At 42.2% G+C, this 17,916-nt stretch overlaps 3 protein-coding genes across 7 annotated transcripts in view; 1 reads left to right on the top strand and 2 right to left on the bottom strand.

The window, feature by feature from the left end:
* pip5k1ca (phosphatidylinositol-4-phosphate 5-kinase, type I, gamma a) overlaps positions 1-6,744 on the bottom strand; it is a 43,699-nt gene extending 36,955 nt beyond the window's left edge. For 2 of the 3 annotated variants that reach the window (XM_047587240.1, XM_047587241.1), the window contains exon 1: positions 6,294-6,744. In XM_047587240.1, the coding sequence (XP_047443196.1) occupies positions 6,294-6,426 (133 nt within the window). In that variant the 5' untranslated portion in view covers positions 6,427-6,744. The remainder of the gene's footprint in view (positions 1-6,293) is intronic. The other variant, XM_047587242.1, reaches the window with a different exon arrangement.
* Positions 6,745-7,705: 961 nt separating this feature from the next.
* Positions 7,706-11,298, bottom strand: gpx4a (glutathione peroxidase 4a). 3 transcript variants are annotated; one of them, XM_047588107.1, is made up of 7 exons: positions 11,167-11,298; positions 9,506-9,600; positions 9,283-9,427; positions 8,758-8,909; positions 8,560-8,584; positions 8,361-8,420; positions 7,706-8,059 (listed from the first exon to the last, which is right to left on the bottom strand). In XM_047588107.1, the coding sequence occupies exons 1-7, from the start codon at positions 11,230-11,232 to the stop codon at positions 8,027-8,029; spliced, it is 576 nt and encodes a 191-aa protein (XP_047444063.1). In that variant the 5' UTR covers positions 11,233-11,298; the 3' UTR covers positions 7,706-8,026. The 3 variants fall into 3 exon arrangements, with proteins under 3 accessions (XP_047444063.1, XP_047444062.1, XP_047444064.1); XM_047588106.1 differs by having other exon boundaries at positions 11,140-11,277; XM_047588108.1 differs by lacking the exon at positions 11,167-11,298 and adding an exon at positions 9,853-10,024.
* A 2,319-nt stretch (positions 11,299-13,617) lies between these two features.
* polr2eb (RNA polymerase II, I and III subunit E, b) lies at positions 13,618-17,878 on the top strand. Its single transcript, XM_047587312.1, has 8 exons — positions 13,618-13,816; positions 14,243-14,417; positions 16,412-16,527; positions 16,647-16,727; positions 16,831-16,889; positions 16,985-17,063; positions 17,478-17,550; positions 17,738-17,878. The coding sequence occupies exons 1-7, from the start codon at positions 13,760-13,762 to the stop codon at positions 17,541-17,543; spliced, it is 633 nt and encodes a 210-aa protein (XP_047443268.1). The 5' UTR covers positions 13,618-13,759; the 3' UTR covers positions 17,544-17,550; positions 17,738-17,878.
* Positions 17,879-17,916: the final 38 nt, after the last annotated feature.

Here is a 17,916-nt window from a genome sequence, read left to right as displayed (position 1 = left end):
TTTTCCTGCACACCTACTGGTCACACGGTCGTCTCATGCCTCAATCTAAACGCGGTGTAGAGCTGCATGTAACCTGGCTCGCCCCTGATCACCACCACTAAGGTGCCGTCTAGATGAAAACACAGACGATCCAGCACAACATGTGATTACTGCACACGCCAGCGGTGCCAGTGCGTTGTTGTGCAACCTCACACTAGGAAAACCGTTCTAGCTCAGCTCTGTGTCTTATGCTCAGCGTGAGGCTGCAGCACATGTGAAGAGATGATCTCCACAGGTACTGTAGGTAAAGATGAACGCTTCAAGAAAAACCGAGAGACAAACAGCAGCAGACTTTCAATAAAACACAACGCAGCCAATAAACACAGTCTGCAGCTACTGATCTAGCGCCAAACTGTACAGAAAATGAATCCTGCCCACAGAAAGTGGAAACACATTGGAAACAGAAGGTATTCTGCAGGAAGAAGCTGGAGAGGAGCGAGGGAAAATATTCTTTTTCCTGCAATGCAGTGAAAGTACTTTTCTATAGAACATATTTCTGCCTACTAACTTATTTCTGTGAGGCAGACAGAGGGCTGGATTACACACTCAACAGGGGAAGAAATTTATCATCGTGATGCGTATTACAATGTATTAAAACACAATTATATGGTTGAATCTCTGCTGAGTAAACAATCTCAGAAAAAGCTATTAAAAAATGTTGAAACAAAAAGCTATTAAGCAGCACCAGCAATGTAATACGTGATAATGAAGCATTAAATTATAGCAAAATTATTTGCCTAGTCTTAAATGGCCTAAATCCTCACACATTATTTCTTAACAACAGGGAAGTTGAATAAACTGGAACAAACTGTTTCTCTTCCACAACAACTAACCTAACACAATCAGCTACACATTAAATCCTAAATACAAACACGTCTGATATGAACTCATGTGGCCCCGTTCAATCCGGACTGGAGCATCTGTGGACTGACTTTTTCTAGTGCGTCCCACACAGTCTTTGCTTCTGATCAGGCACCATGAGGTGACATGGGTGTGTTCATAACCTAAATCTTCTCTACTACTCCTCTGGATCAACACTGCTAGGGTTAGACTTTAATGAATGCTTCTTCCCCGCTGTAAGGCTCTGCATGCCATTCGCTTTGATGAGACTCAGATGGCAAATCATTTCTGACTGATTATTCATTTGACCAAAAAAGACAAAATATGGTCCCATATCTACTTCCTGGCAACGCAAGGGGATGGCTTCCAGTTTCTACAGCCTTTTTTTTTTTTTACCATTTCTTTGTTTCTTTGTTAGAATGTGGAGTAAACACAGCGCTTGAAAAAAAGAAGGAAGAAGAACAGACAGGTGAGTGTTAAACTAGTTAAACGGACATTAAAGTCTGTTTAAGTGTTTAAATTAGGATAACCGTGTAAGAGTGGTTATAATTTAAATCGGCTGTTAGCTAAACTTCAACCAGGTGACACACAGAGTAAAACAAGTCTATCAAAGGACGTACACACAAGGGCTTTGACACGTACAAGTGAGGTACCCACAGGCAGCAGCCAAATGCTTTCTTGCTTGAAAATAATCGCTTCTAATTCTATGTGGGCGGCTCAGATCGGTTTGTCAGCTCTCTGTGCTCGTGCTCCAGGTGCTACTTATGAATTAATAACAGCCTGCGCAGTGGGCGCAGAAACTCTCTTAATTGAAAACAGCAGGTCTTTGCCTTATTTGCCCTCTGAAGGAACCCCAGTGCAGTATAACACCGCAGCCCCGTGAGCGTGAAACTGAGCTAGAGCTTTATCATAGCTGCAAACTCACCACAGCACAAAAAAAAAAAAAAGCATTTTCTACGTCTCTCCTGCCCTTTCTACCTCACTCTTCTCCCCTTTCTCGTCGACTCACTCATCCATCCAGCGGGCATCGCCGTGAAAATTAAAAAACCACGGCCGAGCACAGCGGCTCACAGCAGCACTACTCCGGTTTAAAATAGCCACTGTACTGCAATCCCCCACTTGCAGGCACGACCAGCACCACGTAAGCCGTGAGGGAACTGCGTCATCGTCTACGCAAAATAACGTGACATCAAATAACTTGGCAGTGGGTCAAAAAAAGCCCCAAAACGCGCCGTCCCTCAAACTGAATCTGGCAGGTGCAGCCGCGGAGGGAGGAGGAGAGGGCAGAGGAGGACCCTGACGAAGGAGTGAGGAGGAAGTCGATGGATGGTTCCAAGCTGCACAGGAGGCAACCCAACCTTTGTGCTTCCGTCAGCAGTTCTGACGGGCAGTGCCTAAAGTGGAGAACAGAGGAAAACAGGGAGCGAGGAGGACTGACGGAGGGTGACAAATGACAGGCTGGACCGAGGGAATCAGTCACAGGGGAGGAGATGGATGAGGCTCAGGAAAGGAAAGGAAAGGAAAGGAAAGGAAAGGAAAGGAAAGGAAAGGAAAGGAAAGGAAAGAAAAGGGAGCAGATAAAGTGAGATTAATACTGTGGTGCAGACAGGGAACTATGGGGACAAATTAGGACTGGCGATGATGAGAAGCCGTGAATGGGACTAAACACTAAGACAGCTATTTAAAAGCCAGCTGTGGCACCCACACAGCATTATATTCACACCGCCGAGCCGCACAACACCCTGCAATTACACATACGCAGGATCTGACGTAAACCGAGCGCTCACCTCGACTCTTTCACGCGTGAACGTTTACCGTTCTCTGGAGCCAATGAGAGGCGTCCCGGGCGCTTGTCATTGGCGGCGTCGCTCTACGAGAAGAAGCGGCGAAACAACCTCCCCCTCGACGCGGCGTCATCAGATATTATGACACATTTGGGCTGAGCTGCTTTTTAAAAGGACCTCCCCTTTAAGATCCTTCACTGACAGATGCTGCACAGTGTGATCCACAGGACGCCTCCCTGCTGCGGGGCTCATCACGCAAACTAGCTTAACGTATGAAAGGCTTGTTTTAAAGGGAGCGCACGCACAAAACTCTGTCGGAGGAGCAAAAATAAGATCTGAAATGTAGGTTCACTTTGATTGTGGGGAATAAAAAAACTTGCAGACTGCAGCTGCGTGGGAACACTATGGAGCTAAATTATGACACGGTGTAGTTTCTGATAATATCACTGTGTTTGCACATACAGTGATACAGGTTAAAGGTAGGGTATGTAAAATCTGTGTTGCCTTAGTCTGGAATTAAGGCAACTAACTAAACATGCGCAGCAAACGCATGTTTTCTAATGGAACAACACATTTATTGGATGACGTATCAGATGTGTTTTGTATATTTTAGGCACGGTATCAACTTTTCCCGTCTCTGTTTACGGACCGTCTGCTGTTTTTATTTGCGACTCTTAAAGCGCTGCTCTGCCAGCATGTCGGGAAACTGCTGCACGGATGCTGGAAATCACCGAAACACGTCTTTCCATCGTCACCACCACCACCAACACACACTACAGCTGATGCAGAATGGTACATGGGTTAACGATGTGACAGATGGTTGGACATTAAACACAAGACGCTTAAACAGTCAGCAGCCTCTCCTCTCCGTCTAATTACAAAGAAATTACACCAAACGCTGTATTTGGCTTATGCAGCGTGTGGCACAGAAGAATCAATAATTTATCTATCAAGCCTTGTGTTTTCCATTCTACCTTAAAAGGCACCGACTGAGCAACACTTGTGAAATCAGCCCGCAGCACGCGAGAAAAAAAAAAAAAGCCACGTGCAGCCAAAGACACCTGGCTTCCATTTTCTCCTTGTGATAGAGCTAATGTCGACTAATAACCCTCAGCAGACGGCCCCTTTGATTCACGAGCCTGTTCTCTGAGGGAGCACCGAGCTCGGGTCAGAGTCAGCACCTCTCTCACCTGGAACAATGGGGAAAAAAAAAAAAAAAAAAAAAACTGCGACGCATAGTGAATGAGGCCAGCGAACGCAACCGACCCAAGAGCTGAGCGCACATCTGAAGGCAGCCACGTGTTCAATTTACACACGTATGCACATCCATTAGCTTTAAGGTCCTCGCCGGGTTACGTAACATTATTTACTCTGCGCTGATGTTGCTTCACAGGTTGAGAACCGATATAAATAATATCCCCCAGCGCCCTGATGTCACAAACTGAAATTTAACGACTCCTTTAGACGCACAAATTAAAAGTGAGCATGATGTTCTCACGCTGTTCCAACTGATCCTGCACAAACACAACGGTGCAGGTGTTGTTAACTAAAGGTTTACCTGTAATGTAAGACCTCTAATTGGCAGTTTCCTCTCAGTTCAAGAAGAAAACATCCAGTTCATAACACCAGTGTAGCACCTTGTGCAGACTAATTTTGGCTATAAAGGAAAAACAGACATATGGGTAATTTTGCTTTTGCATATACTTCTCCATCCGCTTGGATAATGTACAAACAGTAAAATTAAATTTGATCGCAACAGAAGCGAAGTAACAAACAGCCAAATCACAGAGCAGCTAACAGCTGAACATGCCACTCATGGAAATGTGGAGGAGACTCTCACTTCAGTCTGGAGGCCACTGCGCCTTCTCGTGAGGTCTGGTGATCAGCTGCGACTGATTTAACAAATGAAGCAGCACCTTCAGCTGAAATTTAGATCCACAGCTTTAATCAAGGAAGATCAGCCGCACCGAAGTGACCCAGAAAACTCTCCAGTTGTCTCTCGATTTACTTGAACTATTTTTTAGTCGAGGCAAATGTTTCATATGGATATTTGAGAGTGTGAAAGATCTGGCGTATGTGTGATGATTTTTTTTTTTTTTTTTTTTTTTAGCATGAACAAGATTCTTGACTCAAATCTTTAAATTATTACCACTGACTGACTTGAGGATATCTTCCCAAATAATGGTAACACATCCTTGCACCAGCCGCCAATGGGCTGCCAGTTCATTAGGTACACCAGTAAACACTAATGCATTGTACTGTATCAGCCCTGCTCTCAATCTTAGCTTCGTGAAGGTTGAGGCGCGGTGTCGTAGCTGCTCATACAACTGTGGTTTCACTTTGGAGGCTGTGGTTTGTCGTACTACTGAATACGACACATGTTTATGCTATTTTGAAAACTGTAGAGTAATCAGTGGGCCAGGCTAAATAAGAAACACGCGTTTAATTCAATTCAGTTTAACGCCGCCACAAAATACCTTTTCCAAAATGACCGTGCAGTTGGACTACCACCTTTCAGACACTTTAAAATAAATTGAAAATTATAACGTTGACGAACCTAAGATTTAGTGCAGGACTGTCATCATTGAATACATTCGTTTTCACTAGTGCACCCAATAAAGTGGCGAGCATCATACTATGCCATACCAGTTTATTTCTATAGCACATTTAAAAGGCCAAAGGCCAAAGTGCATAACAAGTAACCACAATACAGACTCATAAATAAACACATGCACAGGGTCACGTGAAGAACAGCAACTGCTGAAGCCAAAGAATAAAAAATGTGCCTTGAGGTGTGATATAAACACCTGCAGACAGAGCTTTGGGGCTGTCACTGCGAAAGCCCCGGTTTCCCCTGAGCTTCAGCCTGGATCCAGGAGGAGCTGAATGAGGAGCTCGGAGGAACATGGGGTTCCAGCAGGAGCAGGTGGGAGACATAGATGGGTGTCTCACCGTTAAGACACTTGAACGCAAACAGCAGAATATTGAAATCAGCCCTAGGAAGCTAATGGAGGGAGGCGGGTACAGGGCTGATGTGGTGTTGCTTACTCACTGGGCGAGTGTCTGCATGAACCAAGGTTACTATAAAGAATAAAACGGCATCTTCACACCCACTGTCGATGGGCCTTTATTTCAGATAAGGCAGTAAATAATAGAATAAATTTAGGTCCATTTAGCTGCTTGGGTGAAAGCTTATCAGAGTCAGGACAGAGACATGTTAGTTAGCCGGTGTTATTATGGACAGCTGTGCTTTTACCACTGTGACAGGTTCATGTATGTGTCTGTATGTATGAACCGCTCGGCTGTGACAGCTGCACCCGCGGCTGTTAGAAACGTTAACAGCTATATCATAAGCCACCCCTCATGTCATAATACTGCACATGGTTATTACGTCTCCTACTGCCCAGTACTGCGGATATATACGTATATACTCGGTATAAAGTGCAGTATGTATAGTATCCACCTCCACCTGCTCCCTTCGCCCTCTCATCTCAGTTAGCTACTAGCCTGCTAGCAAAGATGAGTCGGGACTTTGTGGTCACTAGCAGCAGAGACGCTGGTGGGTGGTTGGTGGGGGGACAATCGTATAAGCAGTAAATTCAGACTCAGTAAGATAAGTGGAAAAAGTACCCATGTCCGCGGCGTCCATCCCGTAGCTAACTCCCACCACCGTGTCCGCATCATCGGATGCTGCGGCCATGGAGAGAGGGCTCCCTTCACCGGCCTCCGACAGCCCGACCGCTCCCTCGGCTGCTGCTTCCATTCAACCTCCCGGAGGAAAAAAAAAACACACACAGGCGGATGAAAGACCCACGGCCACGGCGCGATCCCGCTCAGACGAAGGGAGAAGCTGTCGTTTGCTGTGTGGCGCCAATCAAAGACGGGATGGATGTGTGGTAGTTGTCCGTGACGGTCCCTTCATCTGTGCGGTGTTTCCTCGCGACGGCAGCAGGGTCCGCTCCTCTCTCCTCTCCTCTCTCTTCTCCTCTCCTCCTCTCTCGTCTTCTCTTCTCCTCTCCTCTCCTCTGCTCTCTCCTCCTCTCCTCTTTGCTCCTCCCAGGTCGACTGCGCCGCACTTGCCGCTACTGCCGCTGCCCGCTTTTTGTGCTGATGGACGCCGCGGCTCCCTCTGCAGGAGACCCAGGGAACTGCAGGCAGCGGCCTGACGAGTCGGCTCGGGACGGTGTTGTCCTGAGTCCATCGCTACAAACTGGTCTCTACATACACGAGAGAGGTCAACCCGACCTGATAAGCCCTGACCTGATGAGGCACATGTTGTGTGGCGAGGCAGCTTTCTGTTGCATGTTTTACTATATTTGTGGTTCAAGTAATGCGGTTTTATTTAAATTGTGTCAATCCGCTTGCGATTTGAGTTTTGATTGTGACTTGTCATTTCTACAAAGTGTGATTTTTCTTTTTGACCCTTATTAATCTCAATTATTGCTACTGACAAAGAAATTCCCCAAAAACTAAAAGATAACCCAGAGCTAGTTTGATTCCCTCTATTTCCATGTCCTGGTGCCTTGCAAGACAACTGGTCAAATGTAGAACCATTCCCTTGTATGAGTAAACATACTGTACGACAATCAGACAATATGAGCACCTTCCAAATATTGTGTAAGTCTCCCTTGTGCCAACAACACCCGTGATGTCTGGGAATGTTGTTATTGGGGGCCTTTGGGTGCTCAGGGTTGAGGACAGGGGTCTCTGTTAATCACATTTGTTTCAGTGCATCCCACACATACTTGATCAGTTTGGGATCTAGTGAATGTAGAGGACAGGTCAACACCTTGTGCTGTTTTTCATGGTTTTTGAGTTATTCCTAAACTCTTTTTGTGTGTGTGCATTTTCACCACTACTGTTCACTAGTTGAAGATTTTACAACTCACACTTTAGCAGACGTCCCTTTTAACCGCTTTCATCACACAAAAGGAGTAAATATCACTGTGCACTCGAACATCTCGGGACAAAACACCCATTAGCGATATTTACAGTCGAAAATAATGTTTGAGAAACACACAATAAATGTCACTGGCACGTAATTAAAACGAAACCTTAGTAGATTTTATTTTGAAAACATACAACATGTTGAGTTAAAAGTGTGCTAAAAGATCCTTTCTCCTTCACAACAGAGCACCATAAGAATATGTCACAGGGTCATCCTCCCAGCAGGTTTGCACGCCATTTTCATCAGGTCTGTCCTGCCTGCCATGCAGGTTTTTGAACAGACCGTCACTGGTCTGGGGTGGACCCAAAACATATCCTCTAGTGCTTGGAATGTCAGAGAAAGGATGGGAATGAACAACGGAAAGAAGAAATGGATGGAGGTTCAGTGAGGCAGGTATGAGTTATACATAGGGCGTTTAAAGGTAATTGGGAAGATCCTTCTCCACCACCTGCAAGAGAGAGCATCAAGTTGGAAACAGTTGCATGCCCCAGTCGTATTATCTAGACAGTCACAGTCACAGATAACATATAAATCTTGCAATGTGTTAATGAATGGTCACTAGAAGTATTTTATTAAAATGCTTAAGTCTCTCTCGATTCTGACTTTAGCTGATGCTGAACTATGAGCAGTTTGGCAACACATAAATAAATGTCATCAGTAGTGAAAGTACAGTAGAGGTCTTCATGATAAACACACAGATTTATGTAGACTGTCCATAGGCCTGTTAATTACTGAGGAGTTTTACGTACACTTGGGTTATCCAGGGGTCCATATCTTTTCACCACCTGCCCCTCTCTGTTGATCAAAAACTGGAGAGACACAGAAAAAGAGAAAACTGAAAGGCACTGAAGATGAAATTTAAGAATCAATCATTTTCAATTTTACCTTTACAATAAAACAATAAAAAAAAAATGTATAGAATATCTAACATAACAAATAAATATTTACCTTTGTGAAGTTCCACTTGATGTTACTGCAGGAATGACAAGAAAAAAATGTTTTAGAAAAGAGTTGCTTGAGCTCACTTGGTCATAACAAGAATAAAAAGGCGACGTAGAATCGAGTTAGAGGAGTTTGTGTCAAACAAGCTTTCGTGCCACCTCTTTGCTCCAGATTTTAATCGCACATTTTTTTTTCGCCACTCACTTGCCAAACGTGCCCTTCCCATTGGGCTGCTCCTTCAGCCATTTCCAGAGAGGATGAGCGTTGGGCCCGTTCACATCGATCTTACTGAACATGTCAAACTGAGAGTTGTAGGACTGGGCAAACTGCTTGATCTGAGTTTCATTGCCTGGCTCCTACAAAATAAAGCCAGTGAGAAATGATTAAAAAAAATTCAATAACATACGACTGAAGTGGGCTTAATTCACTGGGGTGTTGTTTCCCCTCTGAAGTGCATGAAGCCACAGCATCAGTCACAACATTAAACTGAGGATACTCTCCGACGACAGCAGGACAATGCCCTTGACCCGAAGGCAGAGAACTCCTACTCAACTTTGGTTTTAATGTTGTGGCTGTAATGACTACAATACATCTTTTTATTTAATAGTAAAATTACCGTTGATATGATACAATGTTTTTGTTTTTTCAGATCACAGTACAGCATCACTGAGCACAGATAAAAACACAGCCTAAGAGTAGCACAGAGCTTTAATATGATGTGTTATTTACCTGGTTCCCAAACTGGTTTGAAGGGAAGGCGAGAATGCTCAAACCTCTCTCAGCGTACCTGGCGTGCATGTCGGTAAACTGAGAGTAGTTCACTGGAGTTTTACCTCATTTAGAGGCAACGTTGGTGATGATGACAACATTCCCCCTGAAAATACAAAGAGGCACATGAACACACACACACAGCGACTGTAAGCTGCACATATCGGGATGCTGCTCCACTCACCTGTATTTTTCCAGGGAAACTAAATTGCCATCAATATCAACTGCGGAGAAATTATAAATTGATGTGGCCCTCTGCCAGTCCTCTGTCGGGGTTGCCTGTTCAAAAAAAGAGGGGTATGAAAAACTTAGTGAGTAGCGGGAGCTTGCATCCAAAATGCGATGAATACGAACAAGAGAGCGCTGACACTCGGAACAATACATAGCAAGAAATATGCTTCTGCTGATATTCAGTAATCCAAAAAAATATTACGTAATAAATATGAAGACAGAGACAGAAACATCAAAAAAGAAAAATGCTGATCCGGCCACAAAAATGAGCGTTTCAGTGCTGATCTAATTTCTTCTTACCATAGCCTGCAGCAGGACAGAGAAGAGGACCGAGCACCCTATCAGGCGCATGGCTGCCCTTCAAAAGAGCACTATCAGATCTCCAAACCCCTCAGTGGCTTCAGCTACACTATCACTGCTTAGCCTCAACCCCGCTACTGAGAGCACACGCCGTCCTCCCTCATATAAAGGGAGAAGGCGATCATTAACAGTACTGATACGCTGTGATTCTCTGATTGGTCCCTCTCTCCTGCTGACTAAAAACATCGCAAATATGTCCTGCAGTCCACAGTTCACAACTTAATCTCTGAAAAAAGAAAGAGAACTGGGCTATGGAGTAACGAGTTCCATGTGGCCAGGGCAAAGAGCAACAGAATAAACATGTAAAGTCAATATTACTGTAATTGCTAAACTAATGAAAAAAACAGTAGAACTCCTAAGTCACACCCGGACATGAAAGTCAGTGCCAGGACCAGAAACATTTATTCAATCTACAACTAATCCATAATCCCACAAAAACAAGAGAGCTGTTGTTTCAAGTATTACAAAACTGGTATTTATTTGCTCTGAACCTCTGTGGAAAGCGCGGAGCAAAGCATTTCTCAACAAAATAAGCGATTAGGCAAAAGGTTTCATCTGATTTGTAAGGATTAATTCACTTTTTTCTTTTTTTCTTCTGTCGAGGCTGCATAGTATCCGTTCTTTATGACTTGCTAAATGGTTAGAAATAAGTGCCAGTCCAAATACTGATGAAATATTTACAGAGAAGGCTCATCGCAAATAAAGTGGAATATCCTATCGGGTGCTGGTAACATAAAGCAAACGTTCACTTCTCAAACAATAAAACATCAGCTGCCACAGGGTTAGGGTTAGGTCAGCAAAATGAGCTAACAGGACACTGACAGTGTCTGTGACTGTGTCCTCAGCTGTGTCCTCTGATGATAACACAATCAGATGATAGCAGCAGCCAAGAGGAGGGAGTGATGCTGCAAAAACATCCGGCCTAACAAACTCAGTGGAACCTTTTTATTTTAAAAATGCACGTGCAAACTAATGTATGAACTGTTTAATGAAAGTATGTATATGTGTTACTGTTTTAATCCATGCATCACCTAAACATGCTGATAAGAGGTCTTATGAGGATATCCTGTGAGGCTGCGTCAAACACAACCTGTAAAATAACTAATAAATCTATATATAAAAAACTTCTACAAATAGGCAAACTCAGTAGAGGATATCTACAGACATAACTGTTTCACAAATTACAAATCACGGGAGCGTTCAAACAACAGTATGGGTTTACGTTACCGTTGTGGATAGAACAAAGTACAGTACCATCGCGAGAAGTACTCCACTGCTCGCCACGGCCCCGAAAGCCAAAACAACAAACAATGGCCTCATTTTGTTATAGATGAGGCCACATTTATACTAAGTCACTGTACATTGTGGATACCGACTCCGCCCCTGTTCAGTGAAACGGAGCTTGACAGGAAAGACGCGAGATCTTCTTCTGCTCCTTTTTATTTGTGGTGGTGTTGACGGTACTGGGTGTAGTACCGCCCTCTACAGGACAAAACATATCCACACAACGACCACTCGGCTCCAAGACAGCGTAATAATACAGTTCATCAACAAAACAATACTAAATCTTAAAGAGATTACAGTATCCAGTATTAGTTTAAATCAAGTGAGAGAGCTGCTGATTAAAGTTAATTTTATTATTCATTTATTGTTCACTTAATATTTTTTTGTATAACGTGTTCACTTTTTTTTTCTTGTCTACCTTGTTCTGTTTTTTGTATCTTTTTGTATCTTGCACCGTTGTTCCCTGCCACTCTAATTTCCCCACGGCGATAAATAAAGTCCTATCTTATCTTATCTAATCTTATTTTATCTCATATTTTAATATTTGTAGTTCTACTGAAATGTAATCATTCTATAAATGTAGAATAAATTTATATATATTATCTATTATATTGTATTGCCAAATTTAGTTATAGGCTGAAAATATATAACATTTAATGCTTTTATTTATTTTTTATGTATTGTCTGAAAGAAAAACAAGATGACATAAACAGCAAAGTAGTGAAGGAGCTTGGTCAGTGTCCATCAGTCTCTGTGGTTTCTGCACTTTTCTCCTCAAGAGCCTCCTTCACTGAACTCATGGACTTCAGTAGACTGTCCTCCAGGTTCTCCAGCCCTTTGTTCACTTCTGCATTCATAGTGGATGTTGTCTATTTGTTGCCTGTTCTCCTTCTGCTGCCCTCTTTGTTTGGCAATAACTACATTCAGCCTAAACCTTTTGTAGACATAAACATAAAGGACTGACATATGACGATTTTGATGTTCTTGTGTAGCAAGATGTCTCAGTTCCTCCACCTCGTTTAGTACGCCAGCTTTTTCTTGTTCGAAGGATCTTGTAAATCTCCCTTTAATTTTATTACGCATGCAGTCTGTTTTAATTAACAATATAAAAATATGATCCCAGTCTTTGTTTCGGAAAAATTTCCGTTCCAATTTCATTCATTATTTGAATGCCAGTTGAAGAAAAGCTGCTCAAAACATGATACTGTGGCAAACCGGATTCACTATGGCTATGCTGTTCTCTTGATTAAGCATTGTTTCCTTGGCTGTCCTACCTTTAACAATTTGGGTTCCATCTTGGTTCTCCTAACACCATAATACATTTTTGATAATGTCACTGCCATATTTTCTCCACTTGTGGGTGACTGTCTTCACTGTATTCCATGACATAGAGAAAGTCAACTAAAATGGGTGAATGTCAAAGGTTTTTGAAATTTTACAGCGATAACTAATCTTTCTTCACTAGTAACAAAGTAACAAACAAGAACAACAAATATGCCTGACAAATTGTATAGTAAATAAGCAAAGCATAGGAAACTCTACTCATCGCTAATAAGGGTTGTATTACAAATATAAGTACACTTACCTATAAAGTAAAATATAAAGGAACAGTTTTTAGATTTGCTCAATCAAATGAAAGGAGATGAGATAAAAAAAAAAAAACAAATAAAAAAAAAACAGACAACAACTTGTAAAATTAATTTTAAGTTCAGGCCCATTTTAACTTAACCTACTTGCTACAATGGGTCATAATTTTCAGCGAAACCACACTGACATGGACTGCTGCACAGAAGTTCTTGGCAAACAACAGAATGAGTTGTTGTGTGGTTGCAGTAGAAAATGTGAAACAAATGTGATACAAATGAGATATAAATATAATACCCATCATTATTTGAATGCCAAGCAAAAATTCTCAGTCTCTCACAAATGCAAAGAAGTTACTTCAAAACCATACATTTTGTTGTTGTTGTTGTTGTTTCTTAATGTGAACTCGGAAATCTCTCTACAAAATAATTTCACCCGGTTCCACAGTTATAGACTTCTGGTCATATCAAAATATTTAAGTTGGTGTAATCCCGAAGGAGAAAAATCCAAATGCATAGTTAATAATCTGATAATCTTTCCAAAATATTTCATACACAAATGTTGATTTACGTCAAATCACCTCCTGCTTTAAAAAGTATCTTTGCTGAAACAGTGTCTGAAGCAAGTTGATAACCCCACGCAGATATATTGTACCCAGTATATATATATATATATAATTATTATTTATCCATTCTCTCCTTGTTCTTTTTTCCCCAAATATTGTGTTCTATATTTACATTTTAGGGAATTTTACAAACGAGGTGTGATTATCTTTAATCACGATGTTTGGACACTTATATAATATAGGAGCATACGTCACGAGGCACTTGTGTATGCGGTGCTTTCGTCATCAGCCTGTGTCGGAAATCGAAAACGTGCGACTCGTTGTTTGGTCGCAGTAGCAAATGTGATACATGAAAAATAGATTAAAAAAATATTTTTAAATCAAACAAAGAGTAAATAAACTAGCTGAGAAAACATGGACGACGAAGAGGAAACATACAGGCTGTGGAAGATTCGCAAAACCATCATGCAAGTGCGTGAGAAGTTTCCCTTTGTATTTGAATGGTTCGTTTAGCATGAAGCTAATCTTAAACCGATGTTCCGCTTTGTAATGTCGTATAAGTTATTATTTGGTTGTATATGTCGTCGGTGTGGGGTAGTTTGTGGCTTATGCGTTAACACTCTTGACTACATAGAGACTGTAGCTGTTTTGTATTGGTTTATACCTCCACTGTTTGGGGGAAGCTGCGCTCTCAGGCTCAAAACGATACAACGAACTATAAGTTACTGCAAAGTCAGTGCAGTGTTACTAGATCACAACGATAACACAGTCACAGCACACACGAGGGTCGTACGGCGGCCCTGGTTTACTAACCGGTAATTCAAAGTGTACCTCAGAGCTGTAGTCTGCCTAGCCTCCAGTGTTGACATCCTCGTTGCTTCACCTTTATTCCCACAGCTGTGCCACGATAGAGGCTACCTGGTGACCCAGGACGAGTTGGACCAGACTCTGGACGAGTTCAAGAGTCAGTTTGGGGACAAGCCCAGTGAGGGGCGTCCCAGACGCACAGACCTCACAGTCCTGGTGGCACACAACGACGACCCCACTGACCAGATGTTCGTTTTCTTTCCCGGTAAGTTTATCGCTAATACACCGACCATACAGTGGGGGAAATAAGTATTTGATCCCCTGCTGAATTTGTAAGTTTGCCCACTTCCATAGAAATGATCAGACTCTGTTTTTTATGGTTGTTTACTGGTTATGGGTATAGACAGAATATCAGTCGAAAATGCATAAAAAACACACAATCTAAAAGTTATAAATTGTTATGTATTTTATTAAGGGAAATAAGTATTTGATCCCCAAGCACAACACAAGTCAGTACTTTGTAGAGAAACCTTTGTTGGCAAGCACAGCAATGAGACGTTTCTTGTAGTTCGTCACCAGGTTTGCACACAGCGCAGGAGGGATTTTGGCCCATTCATCTTTACAGACAGTCTCTAAATCCTTCAAGTTTCTTGGCTGAGCTTCAGCTCCCTCCACAGGTTTTCGATCGGGTTAAGGTCTGGAGACTGACTAGGCCACTCCATGACCTTAATATGTTTCTTCTTGAGCCACTCCTTTGTTGTCCTGGCAGTATGTTTTGGGTCATTGTCATGTTGGAAAACCCACCCACGAGGCATCTTCAGTGTTCTTGCTGAGGAAAGAAGGTTTTTGTCCAAGATGTTACAGTACATGGCTGCATTCATTGGCCCCATAATGCGGTGAAGTTGCCCTGTACCCTTTGCTGAAAAACAGCCCCAAAACATGATGTTTCCACCTCCATGCTTAACCGTGGGTATGGTGTTCTTTGGGTCATACTCACGTTTTTTCATCCTCCAAACACGGCGGGTCGAGTTAATGCCAAATAGCTCAACTTTGGTTTCATCAGACCACAGCACTTTCTCCCAAGCCTTCTCTGAGTCATTTAGATGTTCACTGGCAAACTTAAGGCGGGCCTGTACATGTGCCTTCTTGAGCAGGGGGACCTTGCGGGCACTGCAAGAGTTCAATCCATAACGGCGCAGTGTGTTGCCAACTGTTTTCTTGGTGACGGAGGTCCCAACTGCTTCCAGATCATTAACAAGCTCCTGCCGTGTTGTTTTAGGCTGCTCCCTCACCTTTCTCATCATCATCCTCACTCCATGAGGCGAGATTTTGCGGGGAGCTCCAGACCGAGGACAGTTGATGGTCCTTTTATGGGTCTTCCACTTGCGAATAATGGCACCAATAGTTGTCACCTTCTCACCAAGCCTTTTGCTGATGGTTTTGTAACCTATACCAGCCTTGTGCAGGTCTACAATCTTGTCCCTGACATCTTTTGACAGCTCTTTGGTCTTGCCCATGGTGCTGTAGAAGTTGGAATGTAAGAAACTGATTCTTAGAGCAGGTGTGCTTTATATACATGACGAGTTAAGATCAGGAGTATTGGTAATTAGTTGACTGAGCACAGCTCCGTGCCACATGCGCACCAGCCAATCTGTAGGAGCCTGAATTCTAAGTGAATTGTTGGGGATCAAATACTTATTTCCCTTAATAAAATACATAACAATTTATAACTTTTAGATTGTGTGTTTTTTATGCATTTTCGATTGATATTCTGTCTATACCCATAACCAGTAAACAACCATAAAAACCAGAGTCTGATCATTTCTATGGAAGTGGGCAAACTTACAAATTCAGCAGGGGATCAAATACTTATTTCCCCCACTGTATGTAAATATCAACGACATAACGTTCACGGTTACAATCCTACCTCACCAGAAAAACTTACTGCTGCTATGTCTAACAGTTACATATACTACACTGGGGACTCTTTATTTTATATTCCTTTATTGAATTGCAATGCATTTTAAACTGTGCACTATAGTTATTGTTTACTTGTGTGTTACAAAATGTCTGTCTTTATCCGTTTACCTCTTCATCGTGGGATAGAAGAAATTGACAATAACACTGACTTTGACTTTGTCACAGACAAGTGATGTGATAAAACCTAAAACTGCGTTGTGGAAAAACCTAGATTTTATGTGACATTGCATGACACTCGTAGTTGTGCAGTTTTAAAAAGCCAGCTTCTGTCATTATCAGAGGAGCCTAAGGTGGGGATCAAGACAATTAAGATGTACTGTCAGAGGATGCAGGAGGAGAACATCACACGCGCAATCATTGTTGTTCAGATGGGCATGACGCCTTCGGCGAAACAGGTAAACACCGCTTTAGTGTTCACACATCCATTTCCACGATGTGTGCTGTACCAGCCTTGAGTCTACTCCGTCTTGGATGCTGTCCAGATAGTTAACATGTTAATGTAAATATTTCACAGTCTCTCGTTGACATGGCACCAAAGTACATACTGGAACAGTTTCTACAACAGGAGCTGCTTATTAACATCACAGAGCACGAGGTAAACAACACGCTGTCTGCCTTATTAAACTGTAAATGTCAAAATGAGCCTGTGTACTGTGCCTCCATGTTTGTTTATGATTCTCTGCTCTGTTGACTTTCAGCTCGTACCAGAGCACATTGTCATGACCAAAGAGGAAGTGACAGAGCTTCTGGCGAGATAGTATCCTTTCATACACTGAACTACTCTACTCGACCTGAGATTACGCATTATTTTGAGCAAATATGTATTTATTATCCTTGATATTTTTACCTCAGTAAATTAAAGGAAAGTCAGTTGCCGAGGATCCAGGCGGGAGACCCTGTGGCTCGTTACTTTGGCTTAAAAAGAGGACAGGTAACATAACCTGAAGACTAATTTATGTAATTTATGTAATCCTTTATGCAGATAAAAGCTTTTAAGATCTGCCAGAATTATAACAAGAAGTAATCATTGGCCATGTTGCTCCAAGGAGCTCTTCACATCACACCACATGGTATAAACACCACCCCCAAGCGCAGTGACAGAGCTATCTGAGCCAATCGGGATGTTCTGTTCTGACTCGGGTGGTTGCCTGACACATGTGAAAACAAGCCCAGTGTTAAAATAAATTCCCTGTATTATGTACAATGATTATTTTGTGGATTTATGACATAATTTGCCTTTGCAATGAAAGCCAGAATGCAAATACTTTTATAATGCAGCGCACAGATAATCCATCAAATGACACAACAATATCCACATTCAGCTGTTACTCCTGAACCTTTCCAGGTGGTGAAGATCATCAGACCTAGTGAAACAGCTGGAAGGTACATCACATACAGACTGGTCCAGTGATAGACAGGTGTGTGTTTAAGCTGTAACAAACTAATATTGATACATTTTTATATCAGGCTCATAGCTATAAGCATATTTGTATTTTAGAATGTTTTATATAATTGGGTTTTGCTGACTCATGGTGTATCAGTCAAAATAGGTTTGTGGTAAATCACAAGTGCATCGATGCTAAAACTATGCGTTTTTTTTTCTAGTTATTGTTCTGGATCAGAATTTTGGACCAGTGAAGGAAACTCAACGTTACAGCTTTGACAAACCCTGGATTATCTCTCTGCTTTTCACTTCAGATTTGAATATTTCTCCTAAGTTTTGTAAAATAAAGAATTCAAAATGGATATATCTTGTTGTCAGACTGTTTTCATTCGCTTATTAC

This window comes from Mugil cephalus, chromosome 6 (assembly GCF_022458985.1).
Source record: "Mugil cephalus isolate CIBA_MC_2020 chromosome 6, CIBA_Mcephalus_1.1, whole genome shotgun sequence".
Lineage (NCBI taxonomy): Eukaryota > Metazoa > Chordata > Actinopteri > Mugiliformes > Mugilidae > Mugil > Mugil cephalus.
Note: the sequence above shows the minus strand (reverse complement) of the source record. Positions and strands in the feature narration are given on the sequence as shown.